Genomic DNA, 25,123 nt, shown 5'->3' with positions numbered 1-25,123 from the left:
GAAAGACGCAGCTTCTTCTACCCTGCCCTGCTGTGGGTGGGCCTTGGTCCTGCGCAGAAGGTCTCTGGGGGCAGAGGCTCAGGCTGCCAGCCAGGACCCTTCCTAATAACGACAGTGGTGTTGACTTCAGTCAACAAGGAGCTAATTTCATGTGCTGAGGGTCTCAAGACAGCTGTCAGATGGCATTACGTTGATTATAACTGGTGTGGGCCAGATTCAAGATCTCTACTAACCCGTAATCTCCTGGGCCACATAGTTTCTTCAGCCATCTGCACTGTGGTGGACTTTTTAACCCCTGGTTCTCCACAGCTTGAATCAAGAGTATGATAGACTAGAAATCCTGAGAGGAAGTAACAAGTTTAAATGATTAAGTGCATGTTTTGTACCAATGTTATTGTGTAATGCTTTTTTCCAACAGAATGCCTCACATGACATAATTTTAATTTCATCAAAGAAGGTTAAAGAGGAAAAGCCATTTTTGGGTGGGGCGGGGGAACCTTTGCATGCTTGTAGCGCAAAGTATATGGCCCGTACTGTGCTTCTAATATGTTCTATGTAACTGCCCATACTTTGGTCCTGATATGTTCTATATGCCCAAGCACAAATGAGCAACTCATAAATTCCTTTGGTCCCCACTCCTGGTAGACCACCACCCTGCTTTCAGGGTGCGAAGGAGAGGAAAATATCAGATTATTCCTTCCCTGTGCTGACACAGTACATACCTTGATCAGCAAGGGTACTGAACTTAGCCCTTCAGTACTGGTGTTTTCCAGTTTCTTGGCTATATTAATTTCAAGAAGGGCTTAAAAGGGATGTTTCACAGCATCCAAATGGTTAAAGATGAAGTTTGTGCCTTAGTTTGCAACAGTCTGCTTAAAACAGAGCTAAGAAATTCATTGTCACAAGCTGCTGCTGTTAAATTGAAGTTCTAGAGATAAGAGACTGGGGGTTCATGCCGCAACTCGCTAAGTGTTCCCTGTATGTTAAATACTTTGATTTATTCTCTTTTCTCATTTGGATGCTTCCCTAAATATGCTGAAGTCATGCATGTTGAAACGCTTATCTGTATTTTAGTGCCAATGAGCCTCAGTCTGTTAAGGTAACTTCTGGTTTGACGTAGGTGGCAATGCTGCAGTGGACAATGACCCAGAGATGGATGGGGAGGATGGTGTGTCCTTTATTAATCCAATTGGTACTTTATACACTCCAGCACTTAAAGGTATTCATATTGGTCAGAAGTCTTCTAGTGGGTTTATTTCATGTTAAGAATAGATTGCATCTGTAGTACGCTTTAGAAACCTTTGGGTACAGCTTAGTGTTATCATGAATGTGAGGAGGCAGAAAGACAGCATGACGAAGTCCAATGGAGAATAAAAAGAAGTAGCAGGAAGAAAGCAGGGGGAGAGAACATCAAGGCTAATCCAAACACTTCCCAACAATATAGTCTACCAGCCTATAGAATAATTTTGGCCAATAGTTCAGATAATTTAGGAAAGAAACAGACAAAGCACCTGACTACGCACCTCACGTGTTCCTTACAGCATCCCTCGGCAAAGTATCCAGGTTGGACCAGGGATTTTGCAGACAAAACAGTGCAGTTCTGCCCAGGAGTGCGTGGGAGTGATAAATACTGCCACTTCAGCCTGTGTTTGTCCAGAAGTTAGTGTCTTGAATATGTTTGTGATGTGTTCAGAAATACAAAAATATCTATTTGCTCAAAAAAAAAAAAAGTTTGCTTTAGAACAGCCAGAATTATTTTCAAATACAGATGTACTCTGGCCTGATGGATTGACCCAGAAAGTTTTGAAAACATTGCAGTGTTTGATCTCAGAGGGAGTAAAAACCAGGAAAGAAAAGGGTAAGCCCCACGGACTGCTGAAAGGGCAGGTTTCCCTTAGCCTCGGGAGCAGCCTCCTTGCTAACCTGGTAGGACTGTCTGCTCAAAGAGAGCCAGTGCACCTCAACTGCAGTGGGACTAATTTAGCTGGATGTTATTTTCTGCATGAGAAAAGGACAGGAGCTATAGGAGGTGGGGAGAAATTGGTTTCTTAGGTGGGGAGAAATTCGTTTCTTAGATGGGGCCCACCCTGACGCATCTGGCAACCATGACCACTATGTCTCCTGTTTCTGTCAGTGCCCAAGGGAATGATATGAATGATCTTTACAGTAATTAACTCAGCTTCTTTCATCCACTCCCTAGTGACAGAGGGGCACGGAGAGGTGGATATTAGGCTGCACCTTAACTGCAGTCACTGTGAGATGGACGAGTGCCGTGTTGATCTTGAGACTCAAAAAGTCATTTGCTTTTGTGAGCCAGGCACAGAGTTGGCTGAGGATGGTGTGTCTTGCATAGGTAAGTAGGTGTATGGGGTAGGCTGCTAGCATGTGAAACAGAAAATGCATGGCAAAAACCTGTAGTTTGGACTGTAAGACATCCTGAAAGTGTTATCTAGTCTTTCTTAAAAATGGCTTCCGTTGAATGTTACCTTCTTTCCCGCTGGTATATGCTGCAGAGTTATTTTGCTGGGATATAGGCACATCAGTGCTGAGGAATGGTGCACAGATTAGCATTGCTGGTTTGCTTTCCAGTATACGTTTGGTATACCGGGCAGCACTGAGGAGAGTCAGATTTTGCGCCTGGTTGCGCTGATGCTCACAGTCTGCTCTGAAATCATGAAAGTTTGCTCACTGAAGGAATTTTCCAGCTAAACTTAAATTCCAGGTCAGTCCTCTTAAAAGCAAAAAAAATGTACAAGGTGAAGGAGAATATAGTTCCTGTGGATTTGGACATGTAATGTGCAGAATCTATAAGAAATTCTACATGAGAGATCTCTGAGGAAAACTAAAGACAGCGCTGTACTTGCCTTACTTTAAAAAACAAGTGTTCAGAGCTCCATTACTAGGTTTCCTTCATATTTTTGCCCAGCAGTTAGAGCAAGTGACTCCGGGGTTTTGGAATCCTGCTCTCAGCTTTGTCACTGGCATGGGAAAATTGTTCTGTATTTTTACCACTCTCACCTGTAAAATGGGTGAAAAGCATGGTCATTTTGCCAGGGTGAAGTAAACCTTAATAGATAGTCACTGAACGCCTGGTGGTCCTGAGTGAGGATGCAGCTATGGAATACTTTGTACTACGCTTGCTGTTAACAAGTTTTTCTGCCTGGATTAGATGCATTTAGGAGGTGATATATTGCAGTCCTCCTTCTGCTTTTGCTGTGATTTGGCATTGATAGCAGCATTTTAACCCTGGCAATGTAGTGTTCTTTCCACCTCCTCAACCTCCTGCCCCTGGTTTTTATGGTCTTGTTTTCATACCCAGGGAGTGCACATGTTAATTCGCTGATAGCAAACCATCTGTTTTAATGGGTTGATATTAATTGAGGAAAGTCAAACAATGAAGTATTAGAGGTCATAGATCCTGAGCACTGATCATGCCAGAGGTTGCTCCTACACTATAGGAGCAGCAGATGAGTAAATGGAAGGAAAAACAGAAAAATCTGTCTGCAAAAAAAGTGGCCGTTGGAAGATCATTTCAAACATGTAATTCGTTCTTCTCCTGCCTCTGTTACAGCTGAGCCAGTGGTTCATCTCCCCCTCTCCTTGGTCTTGTCTGTAGTGACTTCAGCATTGGTGGCTGCTTTAATTTTGGCTTTTTCAGGAATCATGATAGGTGAGTGTTTCTCTGCAAAAAGATATTTTCATATGAGGGCTGGATCTGAGCCAGGGATAATTGGGCCCTGGGAGGCAAAAGGATTCAGGTTTTTAGCTGCTGCTGTATTTAATGACACCTTCTCACACACATGCCTTAACTTTAGATTTCAGTCGTTGTTTCTAACCACAATGACCAATTTGAGGAGGTTTCAGTTACTGACTGCATCTCAAAAGAGACATTATTGCTTGTGTTGTAGCGTAAAGCTGCCAGAACACAGCTGCCACTGGTTTTGAAAGAGCTGTTGGTGCTTAATGCCTAAAAGCAAGCTTCTATTTGTGGCCTATATACAGATTTAGCCTCTTAATGTATGACATTTCAGCTTGAAATTCTGACATAGGTTCCCCTTTTACAAACTGCTACTAGGTATGATGTGGGCATTCTTGGCATCTTTATTTGGAATTCTAAAAAGGTACTTTTCACCCTTTCATTTTCTTATTTTAAACAATTGCTCACCTGCGTTCGATTGCAAGCGGAATAGATTTGAATCAATGAAAAGCGGCCAGGAATTCAAACCACAGCTCTGCCACCTTTCTTTGTCCACACTGGATATAGTCTGGGGGAGGGGAGGGATGTACTCGGAGCAGCAAACAGCAGCTATTAAATTAGATTTGCGCAGCTGTTTCATTTTTAAGAATTTCAGGAGTTATCAGTTGCACACACATGGCCCTACATGTATGATTTCTGGCCTGACAGTAGCCCTTTAAAATTACTAATTACTTCTCAGGGAGTGGAAGAGTAATCCTCTTTCCATCCAACTAGCCTATCGTTGCCATCTCAGGAAAGAGCAGTGGTTTAAAAAATCAAAGCAAAAGCAATGAGGAGGAAAATGGAGGACAGGAAGGGTTTGTGGATAGGTCATTACATCTGTCTGCCTTTGCAAGTGCATGTTTACCCCTTAAATTCTTCCCCTGAGCAACATCTGCTGGAGAAGATGCAATAGCTATTACTGTCACAGTCTTCGGGCTCAACCCAGCTGCCACAGAAATCAATAGTAAGGGTAATAGTGATTTAACCTGCTCACGATTGGCATCTTGCTGTGAAAAAAATACTGCAATATCAATTACTATTACAAGGAATATCCACAGGATGTCTTCCTTCAAGGTGTGATATCTAATGACGTTTTAGAAGTATCAGCCAAGTGATTCAAGGAGTATAACACTACCATAAACTGGTTTCAAATTTAGTCCAACTCTGTTGTTTAGAAGCAGAAGAAGTTTTGCAAAGTGAGCTAGTTTTATGTACAATGTGTTATTCTGAGGTAACAGTGTAGTCTATCCATTTTGAACAATACCACGCGATAATTCATTTTAGATTATAGTCGCTTCGACATGATTTAGGAAAGTTGGTTATACCCTGACTCCCTCAAGTTTGGAACTGGGCTCATACTTAGAAGGTCCACTTAAACCAAATAGAACAAAACAAAAAACTCATAACTGTGAAATCAGAGATCTCTTAGTGACATTCATTTTACTTCTTCCAAACAGTTTATGAGCAAGCCTGTTTCTTCATAAGACGTGTAAATCAAATGTTCCTGAGTAACTTCAGATTCCATTTTCTATCTGTAATTATTCGATGCACAGAAATATGACAGTGTCAGTGTCTGGTTTGATTTGCTGAAATTTGACCACACAGCAAATTCCAGTGAGGCATGCTGCACAGCTGCTGTCCTGTTCCAGAGTCAATCTGTGTCTCTGGTTTTCTGTGTTCTCCATATTTAGTATATCGCCGGAAGCACCAGGAGCTACAAGCCATGCAGATGGAGTTACAGAGCCCAGAATATAAACTGAGCAAGCTGCGTACCTCCACTATCATGACAGACTACAATCCCAACTACTGCTTTGCAGGAAAGACCACATCCATTAGTGACCTCAAAGAGGTGCCTCGAAAAAACATCTCCCTCATCCGGTAAATTCGTCTTTGCCTTCCCCATGCTTCACACTGTACACTCACGTGTGCTGGCTCTCTTACACAGATGTGAACTCATGTCTTTGTGCAGGCACGTACAAATTCTCGTACTTTTAGACTCATGCCCCTTTTCATTAGAAAAAAAAGCTGCAGTAGTTAGGCTTGTGTGGAGGGGACTAGACTACAGCAGTCTCCTTGACCTTTTACAGGCGCAGTTTTAATGTTCTGGAATTATGAGAGGAACTGAAGAGTCATCGCCAGTAATTCAGACACATCTTTTGCAAACTGTGCAATGAATGGCCCATTTTCAGTGTTAACCGATAAAATGCTGTGAAGGCCAAGGCTTGTAGGAGGCTCTTTTAAAGTCTTTGGTGGGATCTTTGGTAAAGACAATTACATCCTTAAGTACAATAGCAGGAAAAGCAATGGGTTTGAGACTGACAGACAGTATTAAAAAGGCAGGAATATGAAGCCACCAGGATAGTCATGTCTGGATCAGAACTTCTGGAAAGTATGAAAGTCTCTTAAGAAAAACTTGAAAATTCAGAGTTCTTTCACGCTTTGCTCCGCTGCAGGATATCGTGTGTGCCACTTGTGAATGTGGCATGACCCTGGTGCCATGCAGTTTTACACAAGAAGCTTACGGTGCTAGAAAAAGATGATGCTCGGACCAGTCTATGCAGTCTGCAGTGTCGTGCTGTCTCTTATCTTATCCCCCCTTACCTGCACATCTTGCTGGACTGCATCTGGAAGCTTCCGTTGTACCCTGTGCTGCTGCTGCCTTTGTCACTTGGGCTCTGAAAAGATTTTTGAAGTGTGGCAAGGTGCAGAGAGCAGAAGATACAGCTGGGAATTGATAAGGACAGGGAAGGTGGGCTTTTGGGGAGGAGGGTGAATTATGAGCTGTAGAGATCTGTTTTATACCCTCAGTTTGTACTGTTAGTGAGGTGTACCCAAGAATATTGCCTCAAGATGATACCTACAAAATGTTACAAGAAGAAGTGGTTGAGTCACAGGCAGCGCAAGTCCTCACTGTGGTTTCACTGCCCAGACTGGTCATCATCCCGGCGAAACTCCAGATGCAGCTTATGCAACAGCAGAGCGGATTGCCCTTAGCAGCACCTCTTTGAACAGACAGGAGGGCAACAGCCCGTGCAAAAACAGTCCATTGATAGACCAGAGAACAGAATCAGTGCATCTCTCAGGCCAAACTTGGCTCTACCAGGAAAGCACATGTTGTAGAAGAGAGCCTTAGTGAGAGCCTTTTACCCAGACTGAGGTGCAGGAATGTCTCTTAGAGGCTCAAACTGCTACTGCCCGATGCACAGCCCATGCAGTGTTAAGAGGGACTCAGGATCTGGGATGCAGCCTCATTCTCTGACAGAGTTCGCTGTGTTGTTATGACGCATGTGGTATAGCTGTTGTTGTACCGGTTGACTTAACGTTAAGCAAGTGAACACTGAATAGGCAGGTGTGCAAAATCGGTATCACAAGGGCAGGGGACAGGATCTGTTGTGTGATTACTTTAATTCCTTTCTTTTTTTCTTGTACCCTTATTCAAAATAAAACTGTAAATTTCATAATACGATCAGTGCCAGAAACAATCTTCATCACAAATTCCTAGAGCCGAGTGCTTTATATAGCACTATCATCACCATTTACTGGCTAAGGTGCTTACCCAGAATCACAAAAAAAATCAGGAAAAGACACTTGGTTTACAATTCAGGTCCTTTGAGAACCATTGTGCTTCCTAGTTTCTTGTTCAGGTGATGCATAAACATCATGGGAACTGTTAATGTGTTTAGGGTGTGGGAACACCAAAACTTAAGACCCATCTTGCACTCACCACTGAAGCACTGACACCAAAGCCATAGAAGAGTGCTATCCATTACACAGTGCTATCCAGCAATTTGATTTCACTGGGGACTGTTAACTTTTGAGGATTGCTTTCCCTTCCAATTAAATACATCGTAGGTCCAGGAAAGATCGCGTCAAGGTCTGGTCCCCTGCGTAGTGTGAGGAGTGGTATCATCAGTGTCAATATCCAGTTCTCCCTGTTTCACTACCATGAAAATTGTGAGCCCGTTCTGTGAGCTGTGACCACAGTGTTATAATGTGTGTTCTCTGTAGTAAAACCTTCTTGTCTTCTCTGGTCTGTCCAGGGGTTTGGGTCACGGAGCCTTTGGTGAGGTATATGAAGGTCAGGTGGCAGGGATCCCCAGCGACCCCACTCCCTTGCAGGTGGCTGTGAAAGTAAGTGACAGTGTATGAGTTATCATGATGGTTTCATGCACCTTTCACCCAAGAGTCCCAATGCATTATTAAAATGAACTAAGCGTTACCATAGTACTGAAGGATGTGGCTAGAAAGGTTGCTGCTCTATTGCAACACTTTAATCCATCATAGCGATGGTACAACTTGTAGCATATGGGCTTGTGAGACTATTAAAAGAGGTCTGTAAGTATTCCCATACAGCTGCAGTAGACTGCAAGCATGAGAAATAAATCCGTCCTCTGTCCATCCTCTACATGCTACACCTGGTGTTGTAACCTGTCCAAAGCCTTTGAGTCAGAGGCCAAAAGTCTTCACAGGGCCAAGAGCAGCTGGCACACGTATCGAAGATCCTGCAGGTAGGAGATGGCTGGTTTTCCAGGGGTCTCAGCACTCCATTACAGGATGGATATGCACTGGATGTGAAGCTAAATCTTGAGAGACCCTGGTAGGGTTCTCCAGGCCTTCAGCAGCCTAGCTAGCTTGTTTTCTCCTAGAGGTTGCATAGCAGCACAGTCCTACTGCTGGTTATAGTTCATAGTTTTGCTGGGAGGTAGCAGTATTGAACTGTCTGAGAGCTCAGGAACTGTGGTTCTCATTCCTCGTCCTCTATACAGCAGAGTCCCATATACTGAGCACTGTTCCCTGTGCACTCTGGGCTATTTCCTTTGCTGGGAGGAGGATGGCAGTGGCATTAATGGGCCGTGTGTTCTGATCTGTACCTTTCAACAGGCTTCACAGTCTGGTTTAGTAATGGTCTAGCTATTATCTAGTGGTCTAGCTAGTGAGGTTTCTTTTTGAGAAACAAGAATTGCTGCAGACAATGTTGGCGCTTTTGATTGTGTCAGGTGTTCTACATCTGTAAATATAAATATATTCTCCTTCTCACCTGTTCGTTCTTTTCCAGACATTGCCAGAAGTGTGTTCGGAGCAAGATGAGCTGGACTTCCTCATGGAAGCTCTCATTATTAGGTGCGTATGAATAAGATGAACAAGCACTTGTGTAGGCTTGCAAAGCCCAGAACGGCAAGGAAAAAAGGTTCTTTGAGAGATGATGTCCACGAACACATTTATACAGTAGTTTTAGTACATGGCTATCAGTATTTTAGAAGAGGATAGGCATTAGAATCCTTTTCTATTCTTCTTACAAATGAAGAAACTGAGGTACCAGATGATTAAGGGCTGAATTTTCAAGGGAGTCCACAGTGGTTTTCATTATCCAAATTGAAAATCTTGAGGCCCAGTTTTCAGAACTGATAATAGAATCCTTTGATTTCTTTTAGACATCAGAAACATGAGGTAAGAGGAGACCTTAGGAGTTTTGATTAAACTACTCAAAACTAACATACAGCATTGACCTGATGCTGCTGTCACATCACATCTCAGTGACTGGGTCCTAGGATCCACAGAAATAGTTTCCTATCACATTGAGGTCTGGAGAAATAAGGAAATATTAGAGACTAAACCTTGAGGAATATCCCCTGCACAAGCAAATTCCTATGTCAGTATATTATTTGGAACAACTGCCCTGGGTCAGCTTCTGCCCCTTGGACAGTGAAATTAGGAGCAGACACTTCTGTTATCAGACATTCTCTGCTTCCTGTGACCCCTAAGTCTTGCTGTAGCCCAAAACGGACGCAGAATATACGAGGTAGAAAAGCAGCCAGAAGCTGCTCCTTCCCCACCTCTGTTTCTGCATGATGCAGACAGACACAAAGTGCAGGGCTTTAGCTTTTTCCAGCTATGCTGCCTTTGAGATTTGTTACTTATTCTGAAAAAAAAAACCCAAACATTCCCCACAGCAAAACATTCGGATTCCTTTCTGTAATTGTGCTTTTTGGATCAAAGATGCTCCATAATTGAGTCTCCCTGTTTCCACAGCAAGTTCAACCACCAGAATATTGTGCGCTGTATCGGGGTGAGCTTGCAGGCACTGCCCCGTTTCATCCTGCTAGAGCTCATGGCTGGAGGTGACCTGAAATCATTCCTGAGAGAGACGCGGCCTAGACCGGTAAGAAAAGAGAAAATTGAATTTTATTTAGTAAGCTGCTGCCACAAGGCAAATACATAACTATAAAAGAGCTGATCCATGCAGCTACTATTTCCCAGCATTATAGAGGATCAGAAAATTTCCGTTGCTAGAAGACCACTCTGGCCGGACACAGACTTACAGGGAACAATGCTGCTGGGGTTATGCAGAGGTGCCTCATCCCTGGACTTTGCTACATATCATTGCAGATACTAGCTAAAGAAAGACAAAAACCAAAATATTAAAAACAGATGTTAAACTCTACTCTTACCTTCCTCATACCAGCTGGGGGCGGGTTGGGGAGAAGCATTAAGGTATTAATGATAAATCCATTATTTAAACTGCTGATCAGGTGCCTTTCTGTGGATATCTGTCAGTACAAGTTTGACATAGAGAAGAGAATCTGGCCTGGAGCTGTTGAATTAATAGCAAATATCTTTAGTCCAGAGTTTTAAAGATATTCTCACTGAAATCAGCATCAATAGGAACTTACGGTCAGTTAGAAATGTGTGAGAAATAAATTACAACTTCTAGAGAGGAATCAGTACTTCAGAAAAATAAAGTTTGCTATGAGCTCCTGGATCACAAAGGCACCCAGATGTTGTTGAAGTTAGCACCAGGGCCCAGCTTCATACTCTACATTTCTTTGACACAGGGCAAAATGCTGGATTTTATCAGTATGAGAGAGACATAAATTGGCTGTAACAGATAAGATTCTTCCTCGAGGCATCTGGAAACAGATTGACTTTGTATTTTTTCCTTGCAGTCTGGTTTTCAGACATATAAAATGGTCCGTGTTGCCCAGGAGCACTGCAGTCTTGGATAGATTGCAATAAAGTGGCTCCTGCCTGGATAAGAAGGCTGAACACCCAGAAAGTCAAGATGTTTGAAATCTGAGCTAGCAGTCTCTATAAACAGAGACTGTCTTCCTGTAGCATCTAGAGATGCTCTTGCCAGCTCATACAAATGTGCTGAACTTGGTGGTGGGTCAATGGGGAGATTCATGTTTTGCAGTGTGGGCTCTTGCAAGGTGTGTTACCTTGCACGTGCTCTGTTCAAAACTGCCAGGACAGGCTGTGCTAGATGTGTGAAGTGGCAGGTGAGATGGGAAGGTGTAGAGCAAGGTCATCAATCACTTTGCAATGGGAGCATCTTTTTGGCTCATTAAATCAGAGAGAGAAGCCAGCTCAGTAATGATCAGGGTCTCGTGAGGAAGCACAAAGAACGTTAGTCCTGAACAGCAGGAATTTTTACCTACTTGCAGTAAAATGAACCAGTTGCTTTTGTGGATGAAAAGCCCTTAATCCTTATAGGATGCAGCCATGGGAGCCTTCTGATCTGAGGGGTTTGTTTCTGTCTGCCCCTACCACAGTCATGAGTTCCTCCTTGCACACAAGGGCTTCCATTTCTGTTAGCAGTAGCTCTGTGCAACCCCTATGAAAACTGTCAGAAAAAGGTGCGTGGTTCACTCCAGGCACAGCATACATTCCTTCCTTGCTATTTCTCTTCCTGCCTTCACAGTCTCTCCTTCCTTTCCTCCTCCTTCATTGTCTTTCCCGACCTGTGTGAGGTTATCTGAGACTGACCATAATTACTACTACACACAGGGGCTGTTCCCAGCACCTTGAAGATCATCCCCTCTTCCTGCATTTAACTTGCCCGCAGGCCTGGGACTGATGCTGCTGTTTCCTGCTCTGTCCCATGCCTGTCGCACTTTGGGAAAGATGAAGTTCAAATGCAGATGGGCAGCTGCAAGCTGGAACTGATTCAGAAAAACAGTTTCCAGTCCCTTTTTAACAGTTAGGTGAATGTGGACAGCCAGACTGTGCACAGACACGGTTCCACATGTTTCTGCTCCACGTCTAACACCTTCCTTCCTCTTGCCTTGCCTCACTTCTACTACCATACCACATGGTGGATGCCTGGCAAGAAGGACAGTGTAATTCATTGTCTGGCTGCCGGCACGGCTTCTGAGGGGCTAATGGCACCTGTGAGTGCTGAGAAATCAGCCTCTGGTGCACATGCTTGACTACTGGCCCAGAAACTGAGGCTAGGAGACTGTCTTACTGATGAGATGAGATGTGTGTGGAGCATTGTGCTCTGTGAAGTATGAGATCCAGCTATGGGAGTGGATTTACCCTCTGCATATACCTGAGGTGTGACAGAGTCTCTGTACACAAGACCCGTGGGTCAGTACTTCTGTCTATATCTTTGCATTGCACTTAATGAACCCTGAGCTGCTGTGTTCTTCCTACTGCTCATTCAAGGCAGACAGGCAGAAGGTGGGCATAGCAGACTGGACATCTAACTCTCCAGTCCCGTTAAGGGAAAGGAAATACAAGCAACAGTGTAGAGTAAACAGGCTTCTATGAGCCTTGCTTCCAACAGGAATTAAGTGAACGCACAAGACCCAGCTGACTGAGTAACAGAGGTGCACTGCGTACTGTGCAGTAAGCACTGTATGAATTACTGTTGTCATTTCCCCTTGGTTTTTTCCAGTGTTGTATTTTTATTATTTATTTAGATGATCTCTGAAGGTCCTTTCCCACCCCTGCCATTCTGTGATTTTCCAGATTATTTTCTTACTACCTCGTCTTTCCTACCTACTTCTGCTTTCAGCCTGATTGCAGAAGGTGGAAGATGTATGTGTTCATTCTCTACCTTCATCCCCCAGTTGCTCTCCCTGCTCACCTGCCATAACTTCAAATTCATTTGCCAGTTTCAGACAAATTTAATAGAGGTTTCAAAGGCATTGACATCTCCCAAGGCTCCAGGAAGGAGAAAGCTCTACACTAGAGTGACCACTGAGCACAACAGTTGCCTTGTTTGGCTTGCCACTGGCCAGCGAGAACCTGTGTGACTAGGAGCAAGACACACACAACATATGGCTGTGTGCTCAGCCACTGAAAAGCATGGAAGGGAGCAAAGGGAATGGTGGAGGAGAACGTGAAGCAAGGGAAGGGGGAACTTAAGACATCGTAAGGGACATGAAGTGGGAAGCTAGAGTTGCCTCAGGACGTGGTATCCAACTTAATGGGAGATCAGAATACTGCCAGCACTGGTTATTGCACGTTGAGCATCTGTGTTCTTCATGTAAATAATGAAAGCAATGCTCAGCCAACACGTAATGATTCTTCTAGACTCTAAGCAAGAATGATCATATGTGTAAGCCAAATGTTCATCCAACATCACTGATACAATACCAGTTACTTTTGTGGAATATTGTCAGTTTATGCCAGCCAGGCCTACTCTGTAAGCTTCAGATTCAAACCTCTCCATGGGTCAAGGGTTTACAGCCCTGAAGGGTTTCTCTGTCCCATTTCCAATAAAGTTTCACATCTATTGTAGGATTATCCCTTCCCTCTTGTCTGGAGAGAGGCAATCTGATAGATTCAGAGATGCCTAGAATCGGAGCCTTCGCTCATTAGGAGCGTTGCAGAATTGTCCATTCTGGAAAGTTCAGCGCTGATCTTTCTCTCACACAGCAGAGCAATCAAAGAACAGCTCTGGAAGATAAATCATATATGGATAAATGATTCCCCTCCTTTTGTTGTGCTGTGTGTTGCACAGAGCAGTGATTACACTGAACAATACACAGAATTTTGTTCATCTTTAGCAAGATTCAGCCTCACCCAGGGAAGTGTCACACTAGTGCTTCCAGCATGCCAACTGCTCTGAGCAGCGGTGCATTGCGGCTGGCATTGTCCATTCATCTGGGGAGCAAAAGCTGTAAAGTGAGTCCTTTGGTGTATCAAGGCTGCTCCCCTTGCAAAATGAATCCCAAACCTCCATTTTTCAAACAAATTACATGGCTAAATTGTCCTTGGCTGGGCAGTCACATCTGTTTTAGGACTGTACTTAGCCAAATAAAAGGTGGAAGGAATTCATCCAAGGGGGGGAAGGAAGGGAAAAAAAGGGAAAAAGAGAAAAAAGCTATGCTGTTCGAATCAGCTTGTGGCTTCAGCCTCCTGACTGACTTGCATTATAGCTCAGGTCTGGAATCGATTGCACAGTAAAGAATTGGGCTTTTTACTCAGTTTTCACTTCAGGTTTCTGACCTTTGCCCAGAAGAGGAGGGAATGGGTAGATCGAGATATTCATTTCCCTTTGGTTATGCCCTGAAAGGGAAAAAGAAAGCATCTGCGTCCTTTCTTACTGTAGCCATCTTGTGTAGCTGGTGAGTTGCTTTAACTCACAGAGGTAAGAAAGATTATTCCCCCCTCTCCACAAAAGTGGGGGAGGAGGGGAGAGGCTTTATGTTTTCAGGAAAAGGTTACTCCACAAAAAGAAAGGTTTAGGGGGAGACGCAGTCCGGTGTTTTAAAGAATCAATTAAGTATATATATATGCAATGAAGTATACTGTGTAAATAATAAAATATAGGCAGGTGATACATAGTCACAAACGATTTTGTTTTATGGCACCACGCTGAAAAAAAAGGCTGTGTTCACACAGAGATGCAGCATTTTTCAATTATGTCATTAGTCAAGTATCGAGACCAGGTTTTTCCTAATCTCTTCAGAAGATGTTAAGACTTTTTTATGTTTTACCAGCCAGTGCCCACTGTTTAACTACTGGCTGCTGCCTGCTACAGAGCCTGGACTTATTTCCAGTCCCACTTAGCAGTGGTTTAGATCAGGTGGGATGGCCAGCAGAGCATCACATCAGTCTGGAGATATGTTTCATCACAACAGACAGGCTGGCAGAGCCAGCAGTCCCTGTCACTGGAGGATCCATGCTGGTTTGTGCATCAGTGGGAGAGACCCATGGGCAGGTGTCCCTTATGGGCACTGGGCAGAATGGCAGGTGTCGTAAGAGAGAGGTGGGGAGTGGGATAGCCTCGTTTGGTCAAATAACTGAGGCCACAGATAAACACTTCGCTAGCAAATGGCTGCTGTGGAATAAGCAATCACTGTCACCCAGTTGTTTGTCATCACCCTGCTGGCAGCAACGATTTCATCCTCCTCCACAGGACTGGCCGCAGGGATCACTGATTCACACCTCAGTGCAGAAGCTGATGGTTTGGCTCCAGAGGCCGGCAAATGCGAGCTGGTACTAAGCCTGCCCTTTTCACTAAAGCATCTGGCTGCTGCTGGCAAGGGCTGTAGACTTCATCAGAGGGGCAGGAACAAGGAGTTGGCAGCCTTAGTCTTCCATAGCCGTTGGCTACGCAAACCTGTGTCACTGCTCTGAGGGGCAAGATAAAACCTACACAGATGTGGAGGAGGGAAAGAGCAAATGTGACTCATGACATTATACAAAATGTCATTCTCATTGTTCAAGGTGACTTTAGAAAGAAGCTAGCAATAATACAAAGAAACTGAGTGAGGACCAGGTCAGGCTACAGATCTCCTCAAAAATCAGGCTGAAAGTTCAGAAGCGTCTCCCATGAGAACCGAGGGAAATTCTTACAGGGGCATCCCAATGGAGCTGGAAAGTCAGATCCATCCGTTCTGATTCTGTCCCTGGGATTTGTATGACACCGTGCCTGCATATTTTTGCATAGTTCATGGATATGAACACTCTCTTGTGCATTTTTGTATCCCTTTGTTAGCGTCTGAGCTATGTCACCTGTTGGAGAGTTCCCAGCATTGTATCAGTGACAAATCATGCCATGTCCTTGCATTTACCACATGGTTGTCCCTTTTCTTTTGGTAGAATCAGCCCTCCTCCCTTTCCATGCTGGACTTGCTCCACGTGGCTCGTGACATTGCCTGTGGGTGTCAGTACCTGGAGGAGAACCACTTCATTCACAGGTAGGTGAACACATCTGTGTCAGCATGGGCATGGCTTGCATACAGGCCAACACCAACTCCTAATGCCCTGCTTGGTATGTTTATGTCCTGCTGCACTCTAGTGGCTGGATACCTTTAAACAAGGTAGATAAAATCAGAATAATAGAAGCAATTAACAGAAAAGCTGCTATACATCAGGTTGCAGAGGTCTGTAGTTTTACCAAAGATCCTGAGCTCTGTCCTGAGTTTGGCTACTCTGCAAATGGAAACACAATCTCGTGACAGAAGTCTTCAAAGCTCTCCCCATCATGAATTTTGCTTAGTTCTTTCTGCTTATTCTGGAACCCTTTCCTTCTCCCTCTCGAACGAGAGCTGTACAAGTACAGCCAAAGTGCAACAGCTTGTGACTATTTTTACGTGCTTCTGCAGAACAGGGTGTTTGGTGTCTAAAATTCTGGCCATTGAGTAGAGATGAGTAGAGAGAGATGGTAGTTCACTCTTCTGAAAGAGTTACCCACAAGGTATGCCACTGTGTTATTCAGATCTCAAGGTTTACTTCAGCCCAGCAGAGGTGTAGCTGGAGCTTGACCTGCATGCACACGTTCAGGCCTATACTTTCAGTCTCCAGAGCAACACCTGCACGTGGTTGTTCTTCCTGTCCCTGACGGTACGACACCCGTTTGACAATATTTGAATGAGCACACTAGGAACAGGTCAGTGGATCATTCCCCAGACAGCTTGATGTTGGGAATAGTACATTGCTGAAATCAGGCCCGCTGCTTGCAACTCCTTAGAGACTTAAAAATAGCTCCTGGGGTGAAGGGAGGCTCGCAGGAGGCCCATCCTTTCAGCTGGAAGATACTACATGAAGTTTAAATAGGAAATGCTAAAATACAAAGCTGCTCCTGCTTTTGGGGTAGATTGGAATTTGGGACATCACTAGTTATCCATAAACACTGACTTTTCTGGCCGTTGTGGGCTCTCTGCAGCTCAGGAAAGTAGGTACTGTTTGTTATTTTCTTTTTGGCTTGCAAAGTTGTCGAATGATTAAGTGGTTCTTCTCTTTCTGTTGCTTTTCTTCCCTTTCCTTGTAGGGATATTGCTGCCAGGAACTGCCTCCTTACCTGTCGAGGGCCTGGGAGAGTGGCTAAAATCGGAGACTTTGGAATGGCCCGGGATATATACAGGTAGCAGAGCTAAGCCCAGAGTATCCATAAGTGGGAGCTCGCTAAAATGAGAGAGGAGCAGTGTTTGCTCAGGAGGGCAGGCTCATGTGCTGCTCTGCATAACCCTAGCAAGGCGAGAGTGGAGATATCCCACCCTGATGAATCCCAGCTAATGTGGGGGGGGTTTTTGGTGTTCGCCCTCACCTGTAGTTTAACTGTGCTCTGGAGACTTTTCCCACTCTGACAGCTTTCTTCTGGGTAATGAAGTCTGATGGTTGTGGAAGGCATTTTTCCTCCCTCTTGTACTCTGTCCTCAGTTTCTTGTCTTTACTTTCTCCACGCTGAATGGCATTGATGTGCCCTTTTGTTTTGTGGTCCTAAATCATTCTGAGTTTAATCTCTCTCCTCGATACTACCCCTGCTCCTTTGGTTTCGTGTCATCAGTAAATCTCCTCAATTTACTGCAGATAAAGGAGGGAGGTGCAGAGGAAGGTCAGGAAAATGTAATCACCCAAACTGGAATTCAGCCAGGACGCAGGGTTAACTACTCTGCTCTTGCAAAAAGTGCCAGGAAATCTTTAATGACCACAAGCAGTCAGGGCTGCAGTTTGATATCTCAGCTTCCAGATAGCACCTCCAGAAGTGCAGCACCATGTCCTGCTGCGCTGAGGAATTGATTTGCCTCTGACTCAGAGGAAGGAATGCCTTGTACTCAGTCACCTGCACTGTTTATTCCAGTGCCTTGCCTTCTTTTTTGCCTGCTTGGGGATTCTCCTGTGCAATTACTAAGCCAGGCGTGGCTCTGCTTAGCTTGAGATCTGACAGTATCACAGCCTGAGGTGATGCAGAGTGCTACCTTCAAAAACCCAAGTGTATCAGAGCTGCTGGTTTTTCCCCCCTCCTCTCTCTCCCTTCACAAAGAGCCCCTACTCCGCCCCACTGTCAGATGGGACTCTGCTGGGACAAAGTAGCATCTGTCACGCTCACACAATCAGCAGAACCGACTGCCAAGATGAATGCTTTGGTGCCGAGTTTTCAAAGGTGCCTTTGAAGTTCACACATGTTTCTGTGTCCAGGAATATCCTTAGGATGCTCAGGCTGTTCTAAGCAGTGATACCAGCTTCATGAGCAGCCTCCTGCAGCCGCCAGCACAGGATTTGGGGCTTGTACGTTTTATTTTAAATGTTGATGACACTAAAGGGCTGATGTAATTCCTGTCTCAGGAGCACGGGAGGTGGTTTTTGTACTACTGCCCCAGCTCTGATGGCCAAGCATCCTCCTCATCAAGCTCCTCGTTCTTATAAAGGGGTTTGGATTTCATTTGCAGTGCTTTATACTGGGTAAATATGGAACAGCCTTTGTGTATTTTTGGTGGGGGTGCTCAAGGTGACCATGTGTGAGGTGAGGGTGGAGATCTTGTTGTGGCTGAGAAGTGCAGGAGGATGGCTCTGCCAGCAGCAGTTTACTGCGTGAGCGATTTGCTAGGAGGACAGACACAGATGAGGATAACTTGGGTTCACCGGATCAGGCCTAAAGCAAGGGAGATTAGAGCAGTCCTTCCATGGTCTGCCCATTTCCACTATTTTTGTGAGAAGGAACAGGTCTCTTCAGCATTTTCTCTGCCATGCTGTTTCACCTAAATTAGTCTTTCATATGGCTCATAATTTTTAAATTTGTAATTATAAAATTCCCGAATTAATGGCATTTTCTGAATTCTTGGCTGACTCTTTGTTTTGTTTGTTCTTTGCAGAGCCAGCTACTATCGGAAGGGTGGGTGTGCAATGTTGCCTGTCAAATGGATGCCTCCTGAAGCTTTCATGGAAGGGATATTTACATCAAAAACAGACACATGGTGCGCTTCCTTTCCTTCTCTATCCGGTCTGTCTGTCTGTGTTGTAACCCCTTTTGTAAAGTGTGAATATTTCATAAAAAACACATGTTCTTGTTCATTTCTCCTTTACTAAAAAGACAAGCTGGGTCTTTCAGAGCCAGTAATCTTGGAGGAGGCAAGAAAGATCAGACCTGTGCAAAAGCGGGTGAGGTGGAAGGGAAGGGAGGTTGGGGCAGGTGCTGCTTTGCTGCTGCAGGGAGGAAGGCGTTAATTCCAGTGCAGGAGACAGCAGGCAGGATCCATCCTGCCGGTGAGGGAGAAGGGTGACATGTATTCTGGCTTTCCTCTTTCTCCTGGCCTGCAGTAGCACTGTAAGCTCTTGACTTGCTGGTGGCCAGGGGAGGGGGAGGAAAATTGTGTGAGCAGGAGGCAAGAGCTCGGGGACGCGTGTGGAGGGGAAAGGGCTGGTGGTCAGGACACAGCTCCTGAGCGGAGCGGGGGAGGTACATGCTCTCATATGGCTGAGCTGCTGCCTGTCTCGGCACCGAGCGGAAGAGTTTGCCATTGCTGCACATAGCTCGTTGCAATTTTACTCAACAAGATCGTGATTTCCAAGCAGCTGACCAGATGAATGCTTGGGAGGGGTCCTGTCCCAGCCATTGTTCCCAGGGCTTTGCAGGCCACACCACACAGGCCTAGGCCTGTGGTGTTAGCTAGGGAATGTTTTTATTGTACTCTTGAGCTACAGGTGGGGGCTATGGGGCTCAGAGCACCCGGGGATTCGCTGGCATGTTATTTCATGCTGGGTAGTTTATTCAAGAGGAAAAGCTTGTCCTAAGTGATCAGGCCACTGCTCAACTCAGTCCTGTCTCCAGCTGTGGCTGATGTCTCAGAAAAGCAGAACCTGACTTTCACGTTTGTAACATCTAGTTGAGCGGTCCCGAGTACAAGGGCAAAGCAGCCATATTTACCTACCTACACCATCGACTTCACTCAATTAACAGTCAACTACTAGTATTCATTAAACGATTGAAAGTCCACCGTTACAACTGTGCAGCTTATTTATGTCTGAATCCTGCAGCAGGAAACCCTGTGATTTCCACAGGCTGCCTGAGCACAGACTGCAAAGAGCAATGCTGACAGTACTGCACCTGAGGGCATTGCCCCTCCGTCATGGTCATTCCTGTACCCTTCACTTTGTTTTCCTTCGCTTCTGTATTCAGGTCCTTTGGCGTGTTGCTGTGGGAGATATTCTCTTTGGGATACATGCCCTACCCTAGCAAAAGTAACCAGGAGGTCCTGGAGTTTGTCACCAATGGAGGAAGGATGGATCCACCTAAAAACTGCCCTGGACCTGTGTATGAGATTTTAACTTTGATATATTCATGCAAATGATTTTCTGTTTCAAATGCTGTTCTCTATCAAAAGTTAATGACTTTAAGATTGATCTTATTGTGGCTGATCTGCCTTATTGGACTTGAGTGCCAGTGAGTTCTCCACTATTTAATATTTCTGTATATTTTGGAGAATAAATCGAGGCCCTTTTGAGAAGTACTGGCCACTGCTTGTTTGGTCAAAGATGGTGCAATATTTCTGTGTCTTAGGTTAGCTGTGAAACTACAAGCGCATAAGACTCTTCACAGGTAGAGAAAACTGGACTCCATTATCTGTAGCCCTGCCTACCTTTAGTGAACTGTCCAAGGGATTTCGGGTGGGTGAGTTATTTCTCTGATGTTCTGTGGATTTCACCCCACTGGTGGCCACGTTCCAGTGGTTGCTGTTACATCAGTTGTCTGACTCCGGGGAAGGCAGAGCACTCTTATATATTAGAAGTCATATTGGTGATGCGTGCTTATGGTTTCTAAGGTGCAGTGACTAGCTGTTTTATACTAATGGGATCTGCTATTTACGAGCATCTCCCGTTCTGCTCTTTCAGTTACCGCATTATGACCCAGTGTTGGCAGCACCAGCCTGAAGACCGGCCAAATTTTGCCATAATCCTGGAGAGGATTGAGTACTGCACTCAGGTATCCCTGTTCATTTGTCTGGAATGAGATGGGTGGAGACGGTTCTTCTTGAGGAGCAGTCTAGGCAAGCCAGAACACGAGAGGAGAAGGCAGCACTGCATTACTGCAGTCAGCAGCCCGGGGAAACTGGTGTCAGCCTGGGACCGGTGGTTGGGATATTTACCTCATCGGGTGGTTGATCCTTCTTGTCTTTCACTGCTGAAAGGCACAGGCTTACACAAGCTTACGCAGCTTTACAAATAGCAGACCTGTAGCTCTGCTTCTGCTTATTAAGGCACAGGTTCCAACAAAAAAAAGAGCTAAGACAGGCCAACACCCGTGCGCACTTCACATGCTTCATGTCAGCCACTCTGTCCCAGTGTTCACCCATAAGACACGGTCAGCACCGCGCAGAAATGGTCCTGGCTCAGAGCAGCCTTTGCATGTGGCTTCCGCAGCAGTTGGCAATTTTCTGAATCTGACTGTGCTGGAGAAGGCAGGTGGAGACAGCCATGCTAACGGAGAGGGATTCTAACACTAGGCAGCAGGGAAAGGATGTGGCTGGCTTTCTAGGCCAAAATCTGATTTATTTATCTCTTACCACCATTTTTAGCTTATAAGGAGTAGACTAGTTTGGAAAGCGTTTTGCTGCCTGCGTCGGCACAGTCTTTTTGTGTGGCCTCACGCAGTTATTTGCCTCACTCGGTGTGCTTTCCCTTGCTCTTCAGGAGCCTTGGTCTGTTTTTCATGTGTGTTTGGATCCTGGGATTGTTTTCTGCTATCTATAGCTTGCCGTGGCATCTAGCAATAATTAAAGGTTGCCCAGATCACCACATTTTCTCTAAGTTTAATTTTCAAAACTGCTTAAATAGCTCAGAACCACAGTCCCTGTGGAGTCAGGCTTCAAGGGGTCTGCCAGTATTGCCTTCTCTCTGCATTCCCACTCCTCCCTTGTTGTGTGGAAGCAATACTTTCATGGCTGAAACTTTCTCAATATTATCTGAGAATGTTATGAACTTCGAGATGATATAGATTCCAAAACAACATTCCCACAGGAAATTTGTCTGGACATAAAAAATGGTTTTCATTGTTTTTGTGCCTCTGCTGTTCTGTGGTGAGTTTTAGGTTGCTTTTTTTTTTTAAAGAGTTCCATTTTAAGGGTATCCCATTGCATCTCACGGCTAACTGCATTTTGTCAGCATCCTTTATTCCTGGAATGTGTGGGCTCTGGGTAGTGGTAATAATGCTCTGCGATCATAGCGTGACAGCTGTCAGATGTGTCGGGTTTTTAATCAAGTCCAAGTATGCATGATGGTAGCAGACTTTGAGAAATTCTCATTGCTCCCTCCGGCAGGATCCAGATGTCATCAACACTGCTTTGCCAGTAGAATACGGCCCGTCAGCCGAGGAGGAGGAGAAGGTAGCGATGCGCCCTGACGATCCAGAAGGAATTCCTCCTCTCTTGGTCTCCACACACCAAGACAGAAAGGACGACAAGCAAACTCTGCCATCTCCACCACCTCTGCCGTCAGCCATCACTGCTGGAAAACCTCTAGGGAAAGCGGGAGCCTTGGAACCACCAGTGCCAGGGAAAGCGCAGTCAGCCTCGGCAGGGGGACATATCAACATGGCTTATGCCCAGTCCAACCCCCCTTCTGAGCTCCACAAAAGCCGGGGCTCCAGAAACAAGCCCACCAACCTCTGGAATCCAACCTACGGTTCCTGGTTTGCGGAGAAGCAGACCAGCAAAAACAGTTCTCTGCTGGAGAAGGAGATGCCCGAGAGGGAGAATTTGGGACAGGAAGGAAACTGTACTGTGGGGCCCAACATTGTGACTGGCAGGCTGCCAGGCTCCTCCCTGCTATTAGAGCCATCTTCCCTAACAGCAAGTGTTAAAGAAGTGCCTCTCTTTAGGCTCCGCCACTTCCCCTGCGGGAATGTCAACTATGGATACCAACAGCAGGGCTTACCCTTGGAAGCCTCCACGCCACCTTGCGCTGGCAGTTACGAGGACCCCGTCCTTAGAAACAAGAGCCACATAACCCAGCAGGGGCCGTGAGAGCCCTCTGCCCTCTTGACTTTCCCCCGTGTGGCTCCTGAGCCTTGAAGAGACGTCCTGTTACCCAATACACCACGAGCAAGGGATCTGACAGCATTACCTTCCATTTTGTGCCAACTTGCTCCAAAAGTGCCACCCTCGAAGCTGTAATTTCAACTAACCCGAGAGGCTTCAAATCACCGGAGCCCCAATACAGTGAAAGAAACAAGGGGGAGGGAGGATACAAGAAACAGATGTTAACTGCGAGGCCCAGCTGCTGTTGCATCAACTCATACGCATGGTTGTTGTCATGCCCTTCCCGTGAGCTTTTCTCAGTTGTGCATTCTCTGCTTAAGTGTAAAGCCGCGGCTCACTGCCTTGAGTGTTTCATGTCTGGGGTTTTCTGTGCCAAACCTGTGGTTGCTGTGGAACACCTGGAGATCTCCTGCAGCTGGCAGAGGTTGTAGTGGGTTTGGGGAGAGCATCCTCTATCCAAACCAGAAAAGGACACAACAGCGCTAAATGGTGCCGCAATGGCACATTCCCAAGTTGCGTTCCAGCTACAGTCCAGTCTTCGAAAGTCCTTGAATGCACGGCGGTTATGGGGGTGTTGGCAGGGCAATAGAAAGACGCTGGTCCTACTGCGTCACTTGAGAGAGAGAGGAGAGGAAGCGTGGAGGATGGGTGTCGGTGCTATGAGGCATTCTGGGGTGGGGAGCAGTTGTTTGGCTGGGGGGGGGTTCTTTTGTTTTCTTTTTCCTGCGCTTAAGCACTAAAACTGAGTAAAGCCCTTTAAAATTCCTCCTGTCCTACAAAAGTAGGAATGTTCTTCATGCGGAACTTGTGCGTGTCAAGTGGAACCGAGGTGAAGTTTTAAAGGACTACGGTCATGAAAGAAACTGTCACCATGCCCTGCATACGGACAGCCACCTCCATACCTCAGAGGTTTGCAGTAGCCTTTGACATACCCTGAACAAACTACAACATAAAGGCGGAAGACTACATCGTGCCACAGTCCGGATGCCAGATACTGTCTGTATTTGAAGGGTTTAGAGCCCTTGTTCCTTTAACAAAATACGTGTATGATAGTGGTTTAAAGACAAACACTGCATTGACTCATTTTGTACACCTTGTGCATGAAAAATATTCCAGTTAAGTGTATTGTCAAAACATAGATGTAGGAAATAATTCGTGTGTAAAGATGTGCATTAGTAACTTCAACTTAGGGTTGCAAGGAGCTGTTTTAGCATGAAAGCTATCCAAAGAAGGGGTGCCTATTTCCATAGAAATGGGTGTACTGGAGCATCAGCAAAGGAACGTGAAGGTGTTCTTCAGTCTGAGACTCTTCGTTTCAGTGAAGTGACTCCGAATCTGGCCCTGGACCTGAGCACTGAGGTAAGCTTCCTGTCTTCATAAGGGAACAAACCAGAATCCGCAGATACGTACTCCTCACCTTCGAGGTGTGCCGATTGAAATCGGAGGGCTTGGTTTGGGCCACCGCCCTTGTAAAGAAAACATAAGAGGGGGGAGGTAGGGTGGTCTCCTGACCTGCCTCTCTGATATCTCTGATACACAGAACTAAAAAACTTTTTTAGATAAAGACAAAATTGTGCGTGGCGGTTGGTTAAGGGGGCTGTGTTCTTGTGGTGGGAAGCTTGAGGCAGGGGCTGCTCCAAATTTCGTGTTCGCCTGCTGGCGATCCATCGCACTGCTGCTGCCTGGGCTTGGTGTGAATAACGAGGGTTACACTTCGGGAGTTCTGCTGCTGCACGCGAGCTTCTTCAGCTTGAACTAAGAGAATAGTTGTGATCTGCAAGGTTATGAGGCTCACAGCTCTCATCACGAAATAGCCACCGGGGAGGGATTCCGTCTAGCTTAGGACTGTGTTAGTGTCACACTGGTCTCTCTCTTTCTAGCTCAGTAACCTCAATGGGGTAGTTTTCTAGAGTCTCGGGAAAGCTGATTAATTCAGGAGGTAAGCACCATCAGAACAATTTCTTATACCAGTATATTGTTCACATATAATAGCAATTTTCATTTAAATATTCCAGCTTTCTCGTTTTCAGAAGGGCTGCAGATGAGCTGCCAGGTTATGACGTTAAAGGCAGCATTTCTAAAGAAGCTTTAAAAGCACGAGCCCAAGAGATGATTATAAGTTTGTGGGGGCGAAGGGGGAAAGGCAGGCTTTCCCCCGCCATGGTGACAGCGCGATCGCTGCTCTGCGGCTTGGGCTGCGCGGTTCTTTTATTAGAATTTCAACTGAAATACTCTTACAGAATGGGAGTTGTAAAAAATGAAGGAGCTAAACGCGTTACTGCTTCTTACCTATGGAATACGTGAGGAGGTAACTGTGGTCAGGGGAAATGGTGAATTACTACTGAAATCCTCCAGTCTGAGGGGTACGGTGCATTGAAATATTGTTCCGCATTAG

The 25,123-nt window shown here is 45.5% G+C and overlaps 1 protein-coding gene across 3 annotated transcripts in view; it reads left to right on the top strand.

The window, feature by feature from the left end:
• The window catches only part of ALK (ALK receptor tyrosine kinase), a 328,498-nt gene that overhangs the window by 301,039 nt on the left and 2,336 nt on the right, over positions 1-25,123 (top strand). For all 3 annotated transcript variants that reach the window (XM_074578928.1, XM_074578927.1, XM_074578929.1), the window contains 13 exons: positions 1,121-1,219; positions 2,201-2,353; positions 3,572-3,670; positions 5,431-5,617; positions 7,780-7,870; positions 8,796-8,860; positions 9,770-9,899; positions 15,575-15,672; positions 16,746-16,838; positions 18,568-18,669; positions 19,872-20,006; positions 20,585-20,675; positions 22,009-24,087. In XM_074578928.1, coding sequence (XP_074435029.1) covers positions 1,121-1,219; positions 2,201-2,353; positions 3,572-3,670; positions 5,431-5,617; positions 7,780-7,870; positions 8,796-8,860; positions 9,770-9,899; positions 15,575-15,672; positions 16,746-16,838; positions 18,568-18,669; positions 19,872-20,006; positions 20,585-20,675; positions 22,009-22,713 — 2,048 coding nt within the window. In that variant the 3' untranslated portion in view covers positions 22,714-24,087. The remainder of the gene's footprint in view (positions 1-1,120; positions 1,220-2,200; positions 2,354-3,571; positions 3,671-5,430; positions 5,618-7,779; positions 7,871-8,795; positions 8,861-9,769; positions 9,900-15,574; positions 15,673-16,745; positions 16,839-18,567; positions 18,670-19,871; positions 20,007-20,584; positions 20,676-22,008; positions 24,088-25,123) is intronic.

This window comes from Larus michahellis, chromosome 3, assembly GCF_964199755.1.
Source record: "Larus michahellis chromosome 3, bLarMic1.1, whole genome shotgun sequence".
NCBI lineage: Eukaryota > Metazoa > Chordata > Aves > Charadriiformes > Laridae > Larus > Larus michahellis.
The sequence above is the reverse complement of the archived record's forward strand: the minus strand, read 5'-3'. Positions and strand labels throughout refer to the sequence as shown.